Source organism: Aquarana catesbeiana, linkage group LG09, assembly GCF_042186555.1.
Source record: "Aquarana catesbeiana isolate 2022-GZ linkage group LG09, ASM4218655v1, whole genome shotgun sequence".
Taxonomy (NCBI): domain Eukaryota; kingdom Metazoa; phylum Chordata; class Amphibia; order Anura; family Ranidae; genus Aquarana; species Aquarana catesbeiana.
Window position 1 is genome coordinate 168085510 of NC_133332.1, and position 23378 is coordinate 168108887.

The window sequence follows — 23378 nt, forward strand, 5'->3', positions numbered from 1 at the left end:
AACTTTATTGCTACCCTTATTAAATAGAATGGGAGGTATATTATATTTATTTGTTTTGATCTTTTTATTTTTTACATTTCTTCAGCTGCTTCCTGGTTTCTGTACTAGGCCAAAATTATGTCATACATCCCAGGAGTCTTCATGCACTTTTTTTTTTTCTTCTAGAGTGGGGAGAAGGGAATTGCTCAGCTAAGTTTTCCCCATTGTCTGCATGCTTAAGCTAAGGGCAGATGGCTACCAGGAAGTAAATGCTACATGAATCATCTGTCCTTACTTAAAGTGGAGCTCCACCCAAAAGGGGAAGCTCCACTTGTTTGCTTCCTCCCCCCTCCGCTGCCACATTTGCCACTTTTCGGGGGGAGGTGAAGCAGGTACCTGGTTTTGACAGGTATCTGTCCCCACTTCTAGGAGACCTCGCCATAGCTAGGTCCCCCAGAAGTTCGCCCCCCCTCCTCCTTCCACCGCCGCCGGGCCATTCAGAAAGAGCGGCTCGCTTTGCACATGCACAGTAGGGAACGGGCTGCTATGACTAAGGCATATGTAAGAGGCTGAATTTTGTTAATAATAATAGGTATTGATTCCTTTTTATGGATGGATCTAATAGAATGGCATATGTTTTATCTCTGAGACATCTCTTTGATTGGACGATTGAATACCTGAGTACTGGGGCTATCTGAGCACATGAGTCTCCATCTCATCCTGTTTATTATTAAGGCATATTTTGGGGTAGCAGCATGATTTCTGGAGATGTATTCACTGTCGGTTTCCCTTACAAGGAATGGCGGCGGCAGCACCCAAAAGCTGATGGAAAAATAGTTTTGGGTGCCGACTTTGCAGGATCCCTGGACAGGTCCTAATGTTAAAAGTCAGCAGCTACAATATTTGTAGCTGTTGACTTTCAATTTTTTGGTAGGGGGGGCTGGAGCTCCGCTTTAAGATGTTTGTGGCTGGAAATACTAGGGTGTATTTTTCAAGGCGATTTTGCAGTAAAATTAAGCATAGAGACATGGATGAATGGGTGAGTTTGCTCTGAATATTAAAAATGATTTAAATATTGTTTTTGGTTTTATGGTGCTCAGATACATTTAGGCCTCGTTCACACAGGCATACTTAAGTGTACACCGGTGTGTGGGCCGTGTTTTGCCTGCTCAGGATGCACAGAAAGCCGCTGTTCCCAATTTGACATCTGTGCATGCAATTTGACATCCCTAAATGCAGACAGTGTAGGTTCGAAGACACGCACCCACACAGATGTCAAATTGGGAGCAGTGTTCAGCAAGTGTTCTTGCAGCTGCTGTGTCCCAATTGACATGAATGGGACTTCCTGTAAGTGGATGCATGGAACACCTGTGCATCACAGGCAGGCAAAACACACTCCTCACATGGGTGAGCGCTTAAATATGTCTGTGTGATTGAGATCTTAAATTCTACTTTAAAGTCATGAGAATGTCGTGAGAAATTGATGGAGGTTGCCATTACAAAACTGAATGCTAGTTCCCTAGTTGTCATTCAGAGACTTTGACTTTAAAGCTATCTAACCCACAACAAGAATATAGATCAGCAGTTCTGACATTTTCCTGACACTCATTCACAGAATGCTTGTTTCAGGACTGTGATTGACACATACCAAAGTCAGGCAGAATCAGACATCTTCCAGGAGGAGGTCTGCAGTGGCATCCCCAATACTTCGCTGTGACAATGTCACTTTAAGAAAACCACACTGCCTAGTCTGTGAATCAAGGATAGTAAGTAAATTATACAGACTGCTGATAAAAAGATCCATGGCTTATGTCACACAAATGATTTTGTAGCAGAGATATATAGCAGCTACTGAATCACTCTCATTGCATTTGTGTTGCTAGGGAAGTGGAACGTCACTATCTCAGTGGAAAGTGGAACGTCACTATCTCAGTGAACAATCACTATTTTTAATGCTTATGTTGCCATCATTAGTAAATAGAAAAGGATATCATATTTGCTTGTTTGAAACTTTTTTTTGTTTTTTAATTTCTTCAGTTACTTCCTGGTTTCCAGGCCTAGGCAAATGATGTCACACATCTCAGAAGTCTTCAGGAGGGGGAGGGGTATTCTGAGCTAAGCACACCCTCCTGTGTGCATGCCTGAGCTAAGGGCAGATGGATTACAGGAAGTAAATGCTGCATTGTTACTCAAAATAGCCACGGCCAGAAATGCAAGGGGGTGTTTTTCAAAGTGTTTTCTCAACAAAATAAAGCATGGCGACATGGATAGATAAGTTTGCTTTGAATATTAAAAATGAATTAAATAGCGTTTTTGGGTTGTTGGGCTCAGATGCAATGTAGTTCCGCTTTAAAAAAGCATTGTAGCTAGTTACAACAGCAACTCTGTAGCAGCTAAAAATCACCAGAGAAGATAAGAAGAGAGCTGCTACACATCTTTGCTAAAATGTTAGCAGTGTGACATGCCCCTAAAATGTTCAAAGGACTACTTCTGAAATGCCTATGGCTTCTACATCCAGGTCTGTTCCCAATTTGTGGTCCCCCATGCCATAAGAGAGAAATCATGCTGGCCATGCAAATGTTAATTTCCAGGCAAGTTTACCACTTTTAACCAGAGAATTTCTGTATAAACACCCTAAACTTTTAAGTAACACCTCTAAAATTAAAGTTGATTGCTGTAGAATCAACATTTCAGAATCAAAAAATCTAATGCAAGAGGGAATGAGGAGAGTGTGATCCTAAAGTGGTTAGGCACTTAAAATGGCTGCCTCCTAGATAGGATCGACAACCATTTCATTTAATCTACTGAGCTACATAGCATGCTGCTTTATAGCGAAATGCAGAACTTGACACATACAACGTTAACAGGAACCAGAAACAATACTGCTGGCACACTTCATACTCAGAAGATGAGTTTCCATGCCAAGGCCAACACCACCGTCTACATCACTTTTTCCTGCTAACTTTGATGACTGCTCAAAGTACAAACACCTTATGAAACATAAGAATGTTTTTTTTTTTTTTTTTTTTTTTTTTTTATAATTCCCTTTAGCAATTAGGTGAATAATGCTATGTTTTGCTTATACTTGCAGAGTTTTTTATTTTCTCAAATAATACCTGCCTAGGGATACATTTATTATTAGCAATACTGAAAGCATGCCACTTGTCTCAACAAATCAATGGCATAAACAAACTTCTAATAATTCTAGATAAATAATATCTAAATGTTCTCTAATGTACTATTACACCATTACAGACGCATGCAGAAAGGAATCCCAGTTCATAATGAAAAGAAACACAACTTTAAGAGAGCTACAATCAGTTGAATATCACTTTTCGAAGGGTTTTCCACACTAGTTAGGTGGTTTGATTTTATACCTGATGGTGTCTAGCTCCTACATCAACCCATTAATCCAGTAGGAGAACACTCCCACTTATCATCATGGTAAAGGTACTTTTCTCTTCTGACTATTAATGTAGTGAAGCATTCTTTCCACTGCCCACAAATGTAAGGGGCCCTTCTCCCTCTGACCATCTATCTAAGGGGTAATTCTCACATTGATCACCAATTTACATGGCTTCCTCTCTACCAATCACCAATGTAGGTAAGCACTTATCCACTGAACACCAATGTAGGGGGTTATTTCTCTACTGAACACCAATGTAGTGGGTTATTTCTCTACTGAACACCAATGTAAGGGGGGATTTCTCTACTAAACACCAATGTAAAGGGGTATTTCTTTACAGAACACCAATGTAAGGGGGTATTTCTTTACAGAACACCAATGTAAGGGGGTATTTCTTTACAGAACACCAATGTAAGGGGGTATTTCTTTACTGAACACCAATGTAAGGGGGTATTTCTTTACTGAACACCAATGTAAGGGGGTATTTCTCTACTGAACACCGATGTAAGGGGGCATTTCTCTACTGAACACCAATGTAAGGGGGCATTTCTCTACTGAACACCAATGTAGGGGGGCATTTCTCTACTGAACACCAATGTAGGGGGGTATTTCTTTACTGAACACCAATGTAAGGGGGTATTTCTCTACTAAACACCAATGTAAGGGGGTGTTTCTTTACTGAACACCAATGTAAGGGGACATTTCTCTACTGAACACCAATGTAAGGGGGTATTTCTCTACTAAACACCAATGTAAGGGGGTATTTCTTTACTGAACACCAATGTAAGGGGACATTTCTCTACTGAACACCAATGTAAGGGGGTATTTCTCTACTGACTACCAACGTAAGGGGGCATTTCTCTACTGACCACTAATGTTAAGGGACATTTTTACACATATTCTCAATGTAAAGGGGCATATTTAAAAATGAAATTTGTTAGCCTTAAAAAGAAAAATAATTTAAGATCTAGTATGTGAATGTGAGTTAGGGACCTTAGATTGTAAGCTCCTTGAGGGTAGGGACTGATGTGAATGTACAATGTATATGTAAAGCGCTGTGTAAATTGATGGTGCTATATAAGTAACTTAAGTAATAATAATAATAAATATTTAACACCCAATAATCACACAATATACCGATGATATTATGCCAAACAATAACATTTGTGAACATGCTTTCAGAATGTTTTCAAGTATTCTGCAACAAAAGTGGGGGACCTCAAAGCCGAACTTCAGCAAGAAAATACATTTCTATTTGAAATTTATATATATGAACTGTTTTATCTGTTCTGTAAAGAGACAGATAATCCTGCTGTTTCTAATTTAATTTTTTTCAGTTTCCAGTGTCCTTTGGTCACTGGCAGCTAAGAAGTATGGCATGGCTGTATGGAGGTAATGAGAATCAATAAAGTGACTCAACAGAACTGAATTCTGCAGGTTGGCTAAAGTTCTGTATTAAGCATAGGAATCCAAAAAGTCTGTAGGAACCTTTTGTCATATAATGTTTTCTTGAGGTGTGAGAAATGTTAGTATTAGGTTCTGCTGGAAAATAAATCACTTCTTTTCTGCCCAGCAGCAATAGAATACTAACCTATGGCATATCGTCAATAAACAACCTGACAGCCCTCTTTAATGTCAGCCTATATAAAATATCAGATGTACAAATCTAAGACCCCACACTATTTCCAACCTCATATTCCAAACATTGAAAAAGTGGCAGACACACTCTACCCATTCCTGTCCTCCAACACTTTACTCTCTGAGCTCTACTAGAGTTTATTCATAAATTTAATGATTAAGAACCAGTAGGGAGCAAATTGCACCAGAGGAGGGGGACAACTCTGCCAGTTGTTCAATAATGCTTTACAATGTGGTTAGAAGCTGTGTGCTGTCTTACTTTTCTATGTTTTCCGAGAATAGGACATAATGAGGGGGAAGTCTGGAATGGCTGGCTTTGGCAGAGGCTTTGGTGACATGGATCTACAATCAAATGTCAGTTTTTCACAAGAGAGTTCAGACTAGTAACACTGGCCGAATGATCTGGTTAGAGATAATGGTATGATAGGGCACATAAAAATGAGCCTGTGGGGATGGACATGAGCTGCCGCTGCTGATTTTTTTTAAGTCTAAACTCCCATCTGCTTTAGATAGTGAAGCCAGGATCAGGATGACAGCCAAAAAGCCTGCAATGTTGAAATCACATCCGCAATGGTAGATCCCGATGATGGTAGATGTCTAAGAGAGGAGTACCCTTCGCACTGAAGAGATTTCCTCTCACTTCCTGTTGTATCTCTAGAACACGAAGCAAAGAAACACCTCCGCAATGGGACACAGCAAAAATGTAATTTGATAGGGAATGTAACTGTTCCCTACTCTGTCTAAAAGAATGGCTATACATACACTTTAAATTACAAAATAACATAAAATAAAAATTCAAAAAATGAATTGATAATAAATAAAACTGAAAGTAATAATGTTTTTTAAAGTGAAATTGGGTTCTAATTTGTATGAAGCTATGGAATTGTCTTTACCTATTACCAAGCTATGTGGCCACTAGAAAATCCTCAGGCTCTGTCCAGTTAGACAGAGGACCATTTAATTAAACTGTAAATGTATACAGAAAGTTTGCCTTACAAAAAAAGCAATATATCTGTCTTTAAAACACAGCATTTTTTTGGTGGACGATGGATTGGATAAGGCTTAGGACCTCTGTCAACTTTGCCGTCTCTTTCCCCATTTGTGAGATTCCTACTCATTTTCTGTCTACTTGACAGGTTTCAGACATAACAGGAAGTGACAAAAATTGTTCCTATTTTCAACAGCTGTCAGACAACGTGAGGAAGTGAGGGGCAAATTCCTCAACAAGTCACAACAAATCATTTCTAAAAAATCTGAGGTAGATTTAACTTTTTTCAGGAATTTATTGTTTGAGTCCATCGGGGAGATTTCCCTCCACTTCCTGTCTAGGTGACAGATGTCGTCAGAATAGGAAGGACACCGTCAGCATTTAAAATCTGACAGGAAAATATCTTCAATGGGCATAAGGGCAACAGTTAAAACCTTACAGAAGTTCTAACCATTCCCTCTGTATTCAAAGCCAGAACACATTTGTCTGAAGCTGGGATTAAACTTTATTTATCTGATAGTATTTGTGACAAGTTTTGCAGTTCTATTACATTAAAAAGTTACTGATTTTGCAAAAATGTTTCTGGAGGCACTTTTACCTTGTCTCCTTTAACGCCACTGCAGTCACATTTTGATGACGATGAACAACCCTGACATGCCTGTGGGGAAAAAAGACAGAATATTAGATTGTAAGGTCTATAAATAAAACTGTTTTGGTTACATTATTATGTTTGAGTTTTCTGTTCTTAATCTACTATAAATGTTGTAGAAAATTGTCAAGATTTTGTGCAGTGATGTCATAGTACATATACATACATTCATATATTTAAAAAATAAAGGTATGTACTAGGGCTAGACCATATGTGTATTTTTAGGCCTAAATTGTGGATCATAGTGTTCCCTTTGGACAGTATTTTGATATGAATTTAGATTTCGGTAGCCAGTGCCTTACATAAAGCTGGGTATGAAATGTCAAAAATAAAGGCACTGACACCAACAGAAGACAGAGAGAGAGAGAGAGAAAAAGATTGTCTAGTTGAGAGGAACAGAAGTCAGTTTCTATATAACCTATTTTAGGTTAAATCGCAACTATTAGGTGTGAAGGCCTGCTTATACAACTCATTAGAGACCCTCATACTTTATAGTTCTTGGTAAATCTAATGGAGACTAACAGATCTAACTGTGTGTGGCAAACTTTCAAATGCATTCCAATTTCTGTCAGTCTCTTCTGGGAACAGATTTATGTGCAACAAGGTCTAATAATCACTAATGGCAAGACCACCTAACCAGATAAAAAACAGGTAATTGGGGAAAAATGAGCATCAGGCTGTTTCCAAACCTTCCGCTGCTCACATACATGACCATCTTTATAGGCAGATGACTTTCGTAAATCAAGCTTTTAAATAGAGAAGAGTCATATGTATGGTGTAATAAGTTCCAGGTTACTGGTACAGCTTAGAAATGTGCTTTAACCTCAGTGTAGGCTGCAGTCAACTGAATATGTCAATTGATTAGCACTATAATCTTCAAAGCTGGCAGAAGTGCTTATTCAGCAGTTGTGCTAATCTCTGAGCAAGAAGTTACAATGGAGCCACAGGCAGAGGCGCGTCAGAAAATCCAGACTACCCATTGAACTAGCAATGCTGAAATTTCACATGACCTTAAGCTCAGCACCACAAACGTATCCGTCTCCTTATTAATGCACGCTGGAGATTTGTAACCATAATTACCTTTTTATAGAGCATTTTTGTCACCAGACTGTTGAAAAATTGATGATAATCAATCAATATTATAAATAGTGCAAGCTTAAAAAAGGTTATCCATGGAAGCAAACTGTAGTTTCTTGCTTTGGCAGATTATTGCCACCCTCAGCAATGATGATCAGCTAGAAGGCCAGAAGCAATATCAAAAGAGCCAGCTACATAAAATAGAACCCAGCCAAAGATTGTTTTCTTTTAAATAGAGTTGGGGGGTGTGGGGTGGAACTAATGTGTCTGGAGTTACACTTTAACTAATGGAACTAATGTGTCTGGAGTTACACTTTAACTAATGGAACTAATGTGTCTGGAGTTACACTTTAACTTACTGACCATGCTCACCACAACCATTCACATTGTCACAGACCAGTGATAATATAAACAGCCCGCAGCATTCCACAGTAACCACTCAGAACTAAATTGGGAAAAACAGACCTTCCGCTGGTTTCTATATGTAACTATAAATGGCTGCATTTTTTTTACACTGCAACCTATTCCAAAAAGCATTTTAACAAAATAAATTTGATTAAAATCCAAAAAAACTAACTTAAATAAAAAAAATCTGATTTAAATTTTTAAAAATCTGATTTTTTTATTTATTATTTTTTTAAATCATCAATTTTTATCCACCCTGCTTTGCAGCTATAACAGCTTTAATTCTTCTGGGAAGGCTGTCCACAAGGTTTAGGAGTGTGTCTATGGGAATGTTTGATCATTCTTCCAGAAGCGCATTTGTGAGGTCAGGCACTGATGTGGATGAGAAGGCCTGGCTCACAGCCTCCAATCTAATTCATCTCAAAGGTGTTCTATCAGGTTGAGGTCAGGACTCTGTGCAGGCCAGTCAAGTTCCTCCACCCCAAGCTCACTCATCCATGTCTTTATGAACCTTGCTTTGTGCACTGATCCGCAGTCATGTTGGAACAGGAAGGGGCCATCCCCAAACTGTTCCCACAAAGTCCAATCTCAACCCCTGGAAAATAACCCACTCCATAATCCCCCCTCCACCCAATGATTTGGACCAGTACACAAAGCAAAGTCCATAAAGACATGGATGAGCAAGTTTGGGGCAGGGGGAACTTAACTTGCCTGCACAGAGTCCTGACCTCAACCCAATAGAACACCTTTGGAATGCAATAGAGCAGAGACTGTGAGTCAGGCCTTCTCTCCAACATCAGTGTCTGACCTCACAAATGGAAGAATGATCAAACATTCCCATAGACACACTCCTAAACCTTGTAGACAGCATTCCCAGAAGAGTTGAAGCTGTTATATCTGCAAAGGGTGGGCCAACTCAATATTAAACCCTAGGACTAAGACTGGGATGCCATTAAAGTTCATGTGCGTGTGAAGGCAGGTGTGCCAATACTTTTGGTAATACAATGTATGTGTAGATGTTCACAATTCAAAAAAGAACAAAAGCCATTGCAGGCTGTGGCATGGTGAGGAAGTCACACCACAAGATTCTGCCATCAATAAGATATGTTTCTGACCTCAGGCATTTATTCCTACACAGCAAGACAGCTCATTTTAAAACGCTTACTTTCAAAAGCTCTAAATGACATAATTTGTGATTTTTGAACACTGGCGTGAAGACTGATGGAGTTGTTTATACTAATCAATCACTTTATTTGCTTACATTTTTACACAGGTTAAAATGCATCAGATAGATAGACTGTCATAGTTTGCTATGAGTAGTGGTGGATGTAGGCAGCTAAGGGCCCTTGTAGAGGAAAGTAGCATTTACAGACTCAGTACGAAAACCTATGTGGCTTGTTAGGTTGTGGATTCCCATCTGACAGGTGAATTTAAAAAAAAGGGGAATTAAAAGATTCCTCAGGCCTGCTATAGGTTTTAATGGGGGAACTCTATGCAAAAAACAAGAAAAAAAGCATGCCCCCCTCCCACATCCATCTGAGAAAGCTGCCTGGCAACTGCATGCCCCATGCACTCAACAGCTTACTGTTGATGTGTCTGCAGGTGAGAATCTTTATCAGAATCAAAAAGCCTCCTTTAAAAATAAGGGGGCCCCAGATACTGCCCCCCATGTGACATCTTAACCAAGCTGGCAAGGTATCCTCCCCATGTTGCGTGCATGTGGCCTGGTATGCTTCATGGAGAGGACACATGCTGCCCACCCTTTCATGGACAGCCAGGCTACATGCCAGGATAATTGTCTGGTACTGATTTTGGGGGCACCCTTAACATCTATACCAAACCCTGGCCCCGAGTCACTTGGGGATAGGGATCTGATATAGATGAAGGGAATCCTTGGCTGTTTGTTTAGCAACATAATTAAAAGGTTGGTTCACCTTTACTAATAAAACATACTGAGCAGCTTTGATTAAAGTTGAATTATCCCCTGGCTATAGGTGCAGGGCTATACATACTTCCCTAAGCCTGGCCGAAAAACTCCTAAAAATGGCATCATCCCATCCTGCCTTGTTGCTAAGAGGATGATAGGACATTCCCAGTGGATGTAAACCCCCCTTGCACATGCTCTCTATCCCCTGTCCCAGTAGCTTTGAGCTCAGCAATGCTATGACAGAGGAGATAGTGGACCTCACATGTGTGGGTATTCGAGGGCTCCATCTTTTATAGTGGGGGTAAGCAGAAATGACTCGGGTGTCTTGGCAACCTCCCCTCACCCCTTGCTCTCTAAACTCTAAAAAACAGAATTTTCCCCTATGGTCTGTCTCGGTGACAATGTTTCCCAGGATCTATAGAGAGGTGAATCTCCATAAATAATTTAGCAGAAGGTCTAATTCTTACCTGCTTTATGCAAAATTTAAAAAGGGCTCTATGCCTTTATATACACTTTAAGATACAGACAACTACACAAATACTGTTGTGATTATAAACACTCAGCACACATTATTTGACTCAGTAAAGTCTACATATAAATAAAAAGTGTTTTCTTAGCCTAAGTTGGGGGTAACCAAAGAGTATTCCTACCCATAATGCTGTTATTTCTTGGTGATTACTGACTCAGAATCACTATCACTTTGAATTTGAAAGTCAGACTTATATCTGCAGTTGGTTACATGTAAATATTCCTTAACTTTAAGTTATTTTTTACAATATAACATGCTGATAGGCTGAAGAAGCTAATTTATTTAATGAAGTACAGATACCTGCAATAACACAAGCAAACACTAGAGGGCACACATTATCTTCTAATCTTGCACAACACAAAAATACTGCATATTGTTTGCATACACATATGTAAACAGTATAGGTGTCTTTTACACCAGTTATGAAAATTCAGGTTATTTTGATCTATTAATTTGGGTTCACACTGTTGCACTGTATAAGCGTATGTGCATTAACATATTTTGCATTAAAGCAGCCTATTTATTTAAAAACACCAAAATGCAGAAAATAAATATTCATTCAGTCTTTTTGGCAGCACAATGCACATCAAAGCATGAATGTAATTTTTTCTGCTCTGCAACACAAGTGCTTTGAGAAGATGTGTTGGGGAGCCATTTTGAATGAATGACACTGCATGGCACCAATGTGCGCAACGCATGTTACTGCAGTGCAACAGTGTGAATGGGATCTTAAGGAATTAAAACTATGAATGCCTTACAGTTATTGAATATGCTATGTATTCATTTATTATCATTGTTATACCATTGCACCGTTTCTTAAAGAATAACTCTTGTCAGGCGGAACATTGCAGTTCTCTTATATCATATATACATATATATACATATATATATATATATATATATATATATATATATATATATATATATATATATATATATATATATATATATATATATATATCAGGTTATGTACACTTGATATTTCTCTAACTATAAGTTGCCATGATAATGCTGCAAATCTCTTTATTTCACCTAATGGCGACTATGTGTAAACAAAGGAAATGATTGTGTAAATATTCAGTTTTGAATAAATCTGTTTTTTGTTTTTTTTCTAGAACCCGAAGGCCCCTGAAATAGGCATCAATTCCTGCTACATAAAATATGACATACTGCAGCTTACCGTCTTTAGATGTAGCCATTGCAATAATTTGCCTATTTAGGATTTATTTTAACCTGGTGATCCTGCATGGAAGACTTTCAGCCCTAGCGTGAGTATGTCTACTCAGCGGTGTTGTCACTGGACAGGACTAAACAAATCTTACGAGCCAATAACTTAATTTGCTCTTTACCTCTGCTGCGCTCATATCAGTTGTTTCTAGCTCTCTATGAGGACTACAGAACACCTCCAATCTAAGTTGCTGAGAAGAAAAAAAGAGGTGTTCTGTAGCCTACTGAGTGAGCTGGGAACAATAAGCAGCAGACAGCACAGGAAGATATCAAATAAATATACCAAAACCTATTGCAGCTCTAATGGGAATACCTAGTAGGTTGTGCCTATTAATGCTATGTCCAACCTTATCATCTTCACTAGCTACAGTATCTCAAAAAAAGTGAGTACACCCCTCACATTTTTGTAAATATTTTATTATATCTTTTCATGTGACAACGCTGAAGAAATGACACCTTGCCACAATGTAAAGTAGTGAGTGTACAGCTTGTATAACAGTGTAAATTTGCTCTCCCCTCAAAATAACTCAACACACAGCCATTAATGTCTAAACCGCTGGTAACAAAAGTGAATTCACCCCTAAGTGAAAATGTCCAAATTGGGCCCAAAGTGTCAATATTTTGTGCGGCCACCATTATTTTCCAGCACTGCCTTAATCCTCTGGGCATGGAGTTCACCAAAGCTTCACAGGTTGCCATTGGAGTCCTCTTCCACTCCTCCATAACAAAATCACGGAGCTGGTGGATGTTAGAGACCTTGCGCTCCTCCACCTTCTGTTTGAGGATGCCCCACAGATGCTCAATAGGATTTAGGTCTGGAGACATGCTTGGCCAGTACATCACCTTTACCCTCAGCTTCTTTAGCGAGGCAGTGGTTGTCTTGGAGGTGTGTTTGGGGGTCGTTAACATGTTGGAATACTGCCCTGTGGTCCAGTCTCCAAAGGGAGAGGATCATGCTCTGCTTCAGTATGTCACAGTACATGTTGGCATTCATGGTTCCCTTAATGAACAGTAGCTCCCCAGTGTCGACAGCACTCATGCAGCCCCAGACCATGACACTCCCACCACCATGCTTGACTGTAGGTAAGACACACTTGTCTTTGTACTCCTTAACTGGTTTCCGCCACAGACGCTTGAAACCATCTGAACCAAATAAGTTTATCTTGGTCTCATCAGACCACAGGACATGGTTCCAGTAATCCATGTCCTTTGTCTGCTTGTCTTCAGAAGACTGTTTGTAGGCTTTCTTGTGCATCATCTTTAGAAGAGGCTCCCTTCTGGGATGACAGCCATGCAGACCAATAAAAACTTTTTATTTTAGTTTTGGACACAGTGGGGATGGATTAGAAAAACTATTTGATTTTCAGTGATAATGATAAACAGCACAAATAGAGAGGGTGAATCTCCCTAATGGGGGGGGGGGGGGGGGGGGGGGGTTGGGGGCACAAAATGCAGTGAAAATCTAAGTAAAAGAAAATCCTACATTTTGGGTTGTCCCCAGAAATATAATAGAGGGGGGGAAATCTTCCAATGATGACACTATTTCTGGTGATATGGGAGAATTCCCCCATGGCAAAAAAATGACAGGGTTTTTCTTTCAAACAGAAAGCAAAGTAAATTGTATGAGCAGAAAGAGGTTCGAGTTTGCAACCTCCATGGGTTCATGGTGAATCACAGAGACTCGCAAAGTCTGCAAATCGTGAAGGTTAATGGACACAACATGTAGTGGATTACTCCACATATCAGAACTGGATCAACCACACAATAATCTAGACAGTAGCCTTTGGTCCAGTAAATTCCAGGGGGCCAGCTACAACCTTTATTTTCCATCAATAAACCAGGGGGCTAGCACAATTGTGCAGAGCTGTGCACCTGTCTGTCACTTCACAAGGGCCATTTTAGGCAACTTCAGGCAGTTGATGTCAGATACAAACAGGGCTGCCGTTAGAAATCACAGGGCCCTGTACAGCTTACCTGACAGAGTCACATCACTGCACAGGCTTGAGTTACACTTAGGTGTCCGTTTATGAAGCAGTGAAATCTATTCTATGCTTCGTTCTCTGGCATTCACAGTGGAGGTCTTTCTCCTCTGTGTGCCAGTTTATGAAGCGGTGTAGATCGCTTCACCTTGGGAGGAGTGAAGCGATCTACAAATGCTTCAAACAGCAGAGAACGTCCCCTGATACTGGAATCTCGTGAGACTTTGCGAGATTACAGCACCAGAAATTCACAGAAACACCAAGATGTCAGTTTATTAAGCAGTGATAAATTATCACCGCTCAATACACTGACAGATGGCATGGATTAATGTTAATAAAATAACGAGTCCCCCTACATTATCTACATATGTATACACACACACACATTATATATACATGTATATACACACACATTATATATATATGTATATATATGTATACACATAAATATGACAGGGGGACATGGTTACAGTGTTGGGGGGGGGGTCTGAACGAGGTAGAAGGAAGTTAAAAATTTTCCTCCTTCCCCCTCAGATCCCCCGAGATTTCCTCTTCACTCCTCGATTCACCACCTCTGAACTGGTGAATCAGGGCGTGTGAATTCTGACACAGATCGCCAGTGAAGCAGTTAGATCGCAGCTTCATAAACTGTCCGTTACTGTGTCAGTCAATGAGGATTCTCCATGTGTAGAGATAATCGGCGGGAGAACAAGTTCAAACACTTCTCCCCTGATTATCACTGTTTCATAAACTGTTTATGGACTGTGATCAGCGGCGATCCTGGGGATCACCACTGATCACTGCTTCATAAACGGACACCTAAGAAATGTACTCTTCCAACTTACAAACAAATTTGACGTAAGAACAAACCTACAGTCCCTAACTTGTTCGTAATCCGAGGACCACCTGTATGTCAAGCTACCAGATTTATGCACCACAATTATATTTACACAAAGCGAACTTGTTAAAATGATATAAAAATTGAAGTTTAGGTATACATTTTATTGCATAGTTACATTGGTCCAGCTTGGACCAATGTAAGTATCTCATAACTGAACAATCACTGTGGAAGCTGCAAATCTACTACAATAACAATGATACAGCAGCCTTCCGAGTCCAGTGCCAAGCTGCTATCCTTAAGCCTAGTAACCACAGAGGGTCACTCTTATCACATCCCCATCTTTCACATAACACCTTGTATTTTTTATGAATACAAAGTGGTCTCTGATTGGATGAGGTAAAGGTTGTGACATCACCAGTCTGCTTTTTCACCATATCCAAAAAACAAAGCGTTCTATGAATGGAGGCCGTGCTGATCAAGTGACCTCCTGTTGTTACTATCCAAAGGAGTAGCTGCTCAGCACTGGACCAAAAAGACTGCTTCTATCACTGTAGTAGCGACCACTACTACAGTGATTTGCAGATTCCACAGCTTTAAATTAGATTCTGCTCAGCAAGTTTGATTAAACGCCTACTTTACATAGGAAGCATTAGAGACTATTATCTCAAGTATCATTCTGGAGTACTTTAAAACTAAACAGAAGAAGTAAGACCACCCAAAGAATGACAGAGAAAACCCACTGTGAAAGACTTCTACAGGACACTATTCATCATTCAAGAATTCTCATGGCTACCTCAAGGCTCCGCTACCGAATCCTGGTTTAGTCACTTAGATGGAATAACTGTCAATGTAAAGTCTGAGGAGTGCCCAGAGTGAAAGTGAGGTCTGCAAAGCCAGTACAGGGGGTCCCCGGGTTATGAACAGGATAGGGACTGTAGGTTTGTTCTTAAGTCGAATTTGTTTGTAAGTCGGAACAGTACCTTTTTTAAGTGCAAATCTAGTCTCAGAGACAGGATGTAAACCCAAATCAACAGAGAAAGGCAACCGGATGGCAGGGGCGGCATGGTTAGTTCAAATATGTTTTGTTTCTTTTATTTTTTTATTTTTTAATCACTTTTTTTTATTTGTATTTATTTGTAGCTTGTCGTTTACTTTTTTTTATTTTTGTATAATTTTCTTATTTTTAATATTATTTTTCTTATTCTTTGCTTTTTTTAATTATTTTTTTTATTTTATTAATTTAATTATTACTGTATTTCTTATTTTTATTTTTTTTATCAATTTTTTTTTCACTTAACTTTATTGCTATCACACAGGAGGAAACAATTCCCTGTGTGATAGCAATTGGAGGTGACAGGTTCTCTTTATTGACCCTGTCACCTCCAAAACAGGAGTCCAGGAGGGCAGCTGAGCACAGCTCTCCCCTCTCACTATTTTCATGGCGGTAGCGACAGGAGACAGCAGAGAGAGGTACACTGTATGGCACAGCAGGGAGATGAATGGTGAAAGCAGCCATCAGAGGCCTCGCGGGGCAGCGGCGTAGGAAAGACCGGGGATCCTGGAGGCTTCGTAGGCCGCACAAGGCCTCGGCCACGACGGGCAGTTTTAGCGGCCTGGCAGGCCACCGGACCATACCAGGCCTGTGGATGGGCAGGCAGGAGGACGAAGGGGACCCGCAGCCAAGCCAGGAACGGAGGAAAGGCTCAAGAGAGGAAGATTCGGCCAGCAGTGACGTCATTCGGGCCCCATTCGTAAGTAGGGGTTGTTCGCAACTCGTGTTAAAGGGTGCACAATTACTTTATGGTCCTACCTAAACAGTACCAGTATCATATATATATATATATATATATATATATATATATATATATATATTTAGACTAGACTCTATACTAGCTTGACCTGATGCTCATACAGTTGAGTGCCAAAAAAACATCTGACAAGAGTTTGTATTTGTGCAAATTCTCCTTTAATGAATACATAACTGAATTAAATTGTGATTTTTGTTTTATCTACTGTCTACTTTAAATATGACCTCCGGTTAGCTGTTATGTGTGCCCCTTAACCTTCCTTCGGTACTGTCTTTATCCCTTGCTCCTGCAGTCTACCTTTATCATTGGTCCCATTATGCATGAATGGTTCCCTGAAGCCGTTGGCAATCGTTTGGAATGTAAACTGAGCTGCGCTTGCAGCTAAGCTTACAGTGGCCTGCCCAATCCACGTGTGCAGGAATGATTTGTTTCTGCACAAGCACAGGAATGACTTCATCCCGCGCTGGCCAATAAAGATGTCTGAAAACCAGCACACAGGAGAACATGGCAAGGGACCATTGGAAAGGTGAGTATTGATCTCTTTGGTTCTAATTTATAGTCCATATACACTGTTTTCTATCTCAAGCCCTGATGAAGAGGCATTTTGGACCCCTGAAATGCATTGGCTACTCATTTGATAGTCCTCCAATCCTTGCTGGAATAGTCATATCTGGATCCTTCAGTAGTATTGTGCTGCTTTAATTCACATTCTGTTACATCACACTGCAAGCCAGGGAAGCTGTGGAGCTCCTCAGGGGTGTAGAATCTGCCTGGCTGGGAACTAGATCACCTATATCAACATCATTACTTTAAGACAGGATAGCAATAACAATATGGTAACCTCGCATGTCCTGTATTATTTTTCCAATTTACCTAATTATCAGGGTTCAGGTTTAAGCAGCTATTTAGCAGTCCTATATTGTACATGGGGATGTTCAGGTCCTGCCCATATTCTGGGCTGCAGTGGAACGGTGAATAGCATCAGCTGTCAGGAGATCGAGGAATAAAGTAAGTATCTCTTTGTTTTACACCCCAGACTAAATGAACTTTTAACCTTTACCAGTGGTGGCTGGTGCTCCCACCGCTTTGCGAACAAACCCCCCCCCCCGTCGCTCCCCCACCAGCCCTGCACTTACCCCATCCAGGTTGTGGGCAGCTTCGGCGGCTTCCCCTGTGCCTCTTCCTCGGTGGCTTTCCCCCTGCTTTTGCTCCCGGCCGGCCAATACGATCACTCCTCATGTTGGCTAATCGGGTCTTAAAACCTGGTTCCCGATTGGCCGGGAGGAGAAGCAGGAAGACAATAGCAAATATTAATTTGCTATTGTCACACAAGAGGGTGGGCTTGGGGCGCAGCGCCCCGAGCCCCCCCTTTTTGAGGCCGATTAGAGCCTCAGGCTCTAATCGCGTGCTTCAAAAAAAAAAAAAAAAAAAAACCCATTGAAATTCATGCGTCCAGCGCCTTGCATGTAGATTAGGGACTGGGCGCATGGATTAGGGGAGCAGGGCCCCTGAGCCCCTAATGGAGCGGCTGCCATTGACCCTTACTATTCTTGCTTGGCAATGCATTCCCAGTAAAACAGTATTGATACTTTCACTGCAGATAGTAGGTAACTAGTCATTGAAGCAATACAGAAAGGCAATGAGATGAGACCAGGCTGTAGGTGACACAGGTGGTTTAACACCTAGGGAATACAGCCAGCCTGACAATTACAGTCCTGAATGGCAGATCTGGAATCAGCCCTGTGTAATGTAAAATCAAGCTGTATGAACGCACAGGACAAGGATGAGTCCTGTGAGAGGTGTCCTCAGGGCACAAATGCTTCTCATTCTAGTGAATCACAAGCTTCAAAAGAATGTGTCTCTCCCAGGAACATTTTTCACATTTTGCTAGTTTTCAAAAGAATTAGAGAAAGTCTTCCAAGAGTTTGCCTGAGGACCTTACCAATTTTACCTGACACGTAGTGCAGCTGATTTCACTGCGTCAAGTGTACTGTTACACTTTTTTTACGTTTTCCTTGATTTTTCCTTGTTATACACTGTGATTACTGCACATATGCATATGTTTGGAAGACTCGTTTTACCTGTAAGCTAAGTTGTAAAATGTGAAGCATAAATTTTAATTAGCATGACTGGCAAGAATCCATCACACATTACAGAGTGCCTTATAGAAAGGGGGAACATAGGAATAATCATGCTGTTTCCTATAACAGCCTATCATCCGTTTTCAATTGTTAAACTTTAAAAGAAATAGACTGAAGTATAAATAATTAGAAATACAGTACAGTAATAATGATCTATTAAAAGTATGGGAAATATTTGCCCATCCAGCACACAATAGTCTCCAGATACATGAGCATGAAACTGCATGTACACGACACCAGCAAACATCCTTCATCAGGCTCTTTGTCAGTGTTGATTGGACTTTGGTTTATCCCTGTAGTGAATGAGAGTTCCTGTGTGCAGTGACTTGCACTGATTAATGGAAGGACCATCATGGAAGGAGAATGGGGTTATATATTCATCATGTGATTCTACAAAGTGCTATTCTAACTGTCCCGTAATAGTACATTCTCTTGCAGCACTGCTTTGTCATGAAAAGCTGGAAATTATTTGTTCATCTCTCTGCAGCTTTAGGCTAGCCATAAATGGATCAACTTTTTCCACTTCAGCAGGGACAGACCAAATTTCAATCCATTTGTGGCTGCTCCCACTTGAAAGAAATCAATCTGACTGACTTCTGATGAACGGGCTTATTGGAAAATTTCTCTTGATCAGCGTCTGTAGCCGATGGGCTGCAGCCACTGATCAGTGTGTTCTGACAATAGAGAGTCCCACCTGTCAGAAAACAATGTCTCCGCAAAGAGGATTCCTCCATCCAGCTGAATTGTGTGGATGGAGGAATCAGTTTTTCAACAATATCAGTTTGATATCAGTTTCAGATGCTCCTGAAGATATTCGGAATTCATTTACAGATGCATCTGACCTTCAGTTAACCTTTTTCTGACCTGCTTCAAGTGAATTTTGCATTGCTATGCACTTAAAGAGGAAGTAAACCTTCCTGTATAATTTGTACCTATAGGTAAGCCTAGAAAAAGGCTTACCTATAGGTACTGCAAATATCTCCTAAATGTGCGCTATTTAGGAGATATTTACTGTATACTCCACCGATGATGTCATCGGCACGTGGCCCTGGAAGATGGGCAAAGATGGATGCGGCCTTCAGCGGGGACGACGCAGTCTTCATTTGCGAGTAAGTGTCACATAATGTGCTAGTATGCAATGCAATGCATACTAGCACATTATGCCTTTACTTTGCAGGAAAGAAAAAAAAAATTTCAACCAGTTTACTTCCTCTTTAAGCCGGCCACAGACAGAGCAAATTTCTTCCTGCAACCACGGGCCATTGTGTTCTCCCGGCTGGGGGAGAGGGAAGCTGTCCCCGCTGGGAGAACACAATGATTACTGTTGGTGGCTATAATAGCCACTAGCAATAATCGCATGCAAAATCTGACAGGCTGGTTGTACCCAAGTGGATCGATCGATCCACTTGGGTACATTCAGCCTGCCCATACATGGTTCAAATCTCGGCCAGTACCTGCTGAACCGACTGAGTTTTGAACAGTCTATGGCTGGCTTTACTGTAAACAATATTGTTGGTAATAGCCTTTGTCAAAACAGCGTATATGAGCATGCACGTTTTAGCATGTGTTCCTGTGGTTATGTGCATTCTCATGGATGTCCTTGTGGGCACCTATGCACACTGCATGTGTACTGTGAAGTGGTAGGTATAATAAGGGTTTATATCAATGGTTGATGTGGCCTGCACTGCAATTTGGGACTATAGCTCTGCTCCCCTTTGTCATTAAATGATTAACATCAGTAAAATAACATATGCTTAACAGTGACCATTCTTAACACAAATCCCTTGGAATTATTGACTCCTAACAGCATGGCTGTATTATTCCCGAGTACAAGGAGAATGTGATAAATTGGAATATACTGACTGAATTACCTGTAAACCTCAAACTGTATGCATAAAAAAAACTTTGGTTCTGGTGACAACTATAAAATGTTGAATTGCCCATTACTTTCTATCTTGGTGACAATAATAACCAGGATAAATAGCCAGAGAGAATCTACCTAGCAGTAAGACAGGCAGCAATAAACTTTATAAGGGTTTGAATACTTCCTTAGGCTTCATGCACACATAGCCTACTGTCCAAATGTTTCTATCCTAGAGGGTGGTTGAGGGAGGTTGAACTATAGCAGCTCCTAAATGATCCTAAAAACCTTTTTGTACATGGACACATAGGTTTTTGATGGAGTTGAGTTTACGAACGTTGGCAACAAAACGCCAAAATTGTATTGTACATGAAGCCTTACTCTTTTCAAAACTGTAAAAAAGAGTTTTGGTTAAATATTTTCATTGTCAAGTGTATCACTGGGGCAGATTAGCATGCTTGCATTTCTTCACTGATATTCCAAGTTTGATTCCCAATTCCTAAGGAAGCTATCTAAGGCCCGGATTACATTATTGGGATACGGAACTATTCTGTTCCTGTGAACGTTACCACAATGGACAGCACCACACACTACTTTCCATGCTACATTGATTTTGTATGGCACCCCATTACACCTTGCCGACGAAGGCTTGATGTGCACCACAGTGCAATACATGAATACGCACCCACTGAGGTGCATGCCAGCATATTGATTTCGAATTGGCTGCTTAAAGCAGAATATGATAATGTGAAAAAATGTTTGCGCTGCACCTCAGCGGCTAGGTGAAAAGATATCCTTAATGGATCTCCTCTAGGTTCTTAGGTTTACTCTTCCAATCCAAAAGTACACTAAAAAGTACATCCCTCTTCACACATATCTGTGGTAAGGAACATTTAAATGTACACTCTTTACCAAGGCAGAAAGGATCAGCATATATAAGTGTTGATGATAAAGTGTTATGTAATGTGTAAAATAGAGACACAAACTTGTTTTTTTTTTAAATTAGGAAGTATGACCACTGTTGCAGCTGCACCAACCATTATTTAAATGTGTCACATTTATTTACAAAAATAAGTATAAAACCCAGAAGATTAAAAAAAAAAATTTAAACTAAAAAGGAAACTACATTGTATTGTAATTTTTCTTTTTAATCATGATGTTCTATATTTAATAAAGGTGCAGTATTTCTTAATCTGTAATTTAAAATTCAGTTTTAAGGATAACTGCCCCAGTAATTTACTGTTTCTTTTCACAGACAAACATTGATCTGGTGACCAGTGACCTGTGGATGTCAAAGGTCAGCTAGAACAGACTGGCCTGCAAAGCCCCTTGGTTATGATCTTGCTATTAAGTGAAATTAGGATCTTTTCTGCTTAGGAGCAAACATTGTGTGAAGAAGGGTATCTTATTCCTCTAAAATTCCTCTTAAATAAATATAATGCTGAGTGAGCCACAGAATAAAAGACCACTCCCCAATGTAAGCCTTTGTTTTATGAGTAAAGAGACATCAAAGGTGAACTGTCAATGTTTTCAATACTGCTTGCAATTTAGTCCAGGTCTGCAGAGTTCCCACCACAGAGATACCACCCAGATTATGGAAAGCAAATTCCAGTCAAGGCTGAGTGACTTTTTTTAGTGTCTGCAGTGACATCACAGAGCACATAGTGATCTGCTAGGCAGCATTCCAAAGCAGCACCATAGGGGATCTGATTGTAGATGCAGGGTACTCCACTGTACTCACTATGGGAACATCAAGAAAAGGCTGAGGGAACTGCTAATTGCAGATGGATAGGATGATTTAGGTTAACTAGCCTTGTGTGGACACTGGATCTACTATCACAGTGTGTTTCTTATTTCTTTAATCAGTGCTCTTCTCCTTGCAATCATTGCCATGAAGCACTTGCTTGGATTACCCAAAGGAACTACAATTTCCAGTATACAAGCTGCCCATCAATAGAGAATTAATTTGTAACGTGGTCACACAGCAAATGGGGCATCTTGGTTGTCTAACTTGTGCTTTGGCAGGGTGCAAGCAGCAGTTACTGGGGAGGTCAGAAGTTAAGTAAAACTCAAATCAGATATTTTGCGCAACAAGTCTCTATTAACAAGCTGCACGCACTCAGTGAAACAATCACAATCAGTATATCAAAATTGTGGTGTGCTAAATAAAATCCAGGTGTTACCAAAAACTGTTATAGGCAAACATAATCATGTTCTTTCAATATAACAAAATGATTAATAAATAAATAAACACATCAAATTGTATCCACATAAGAAAGACACAAACTGAAGTTAATATTATTTATTTATCACTTTGCTATATTGAATGCACATAAATTTGTATGTGTGTAACAGTTTTTGGTAACGCTTGAATTTTATTTAGTGCAGCACAATTGTGATTTACTGATAGAGTTAAGTGAACCTGTTTCATTTCTGTGCATCGACAAAGCAGAGTTTTCCTTTAAAGTAGACTTAAAGTGGTTGTAAACCCTCTCATATACCCAGTGAACTGAATAGCTTCAGGCGATTTACGGAGATGAAACAAAACCCCCTACATATGTTTTACTTGTTTATCTGCAGTCTTCTACTCTCTACAGCCCTTCAAAAGTGCAGATTTGTGATAAAAATCCTTCTGCATCTGTGAGGAGCAGAGAGGAGGGGGTGGAGAGCTGCAGTTACAGTGTGTGAGAGCTGATTGAAGGAAAGGGACACGCCCCCCTCCACACACAGCACAGGAATGAAGGAAGGATACAGAGCTGTGTTCTGAATAGACAAGCTGTGTGCTGAGCTCCCTCCCCCATCACAAATGTATCTCATGTATCGGGAAAACTTGTCAGAAGTGATTACATAGGAACTTAGAGCTTTGGAGATAGACATCGTTATTATAGTGATTGTAAATGATTTTCTTTTTCTTTTTAAATAA

At 40.1% G+C, this 23378-nt stretch overlaps 1 protein-coding gene across 2 annotated transcripts in view; it reads right to left on the reverse strand.

Moving 5' to 3' along the window:
* COL4A5 (collagen type IV alpha 5 chain) overlaps positions 1–23378 on the reverse strand; it is a 233341-nt gene that overhangs the window by 170362 nt on the left and 39601 nt on the right. For both annotated transcript variants that reach the window (XM_073599381.1, XM_073599380.1), the window contains exon 2: positions 6610–6669. In XM_073599381.1, coding sequence (XP_073455482.1) covers positions 6610–6669 — 60 coding nt within the window. The remainder of the gene's footprint in view (positions 1–6609; positions 6670–23378) is intronic.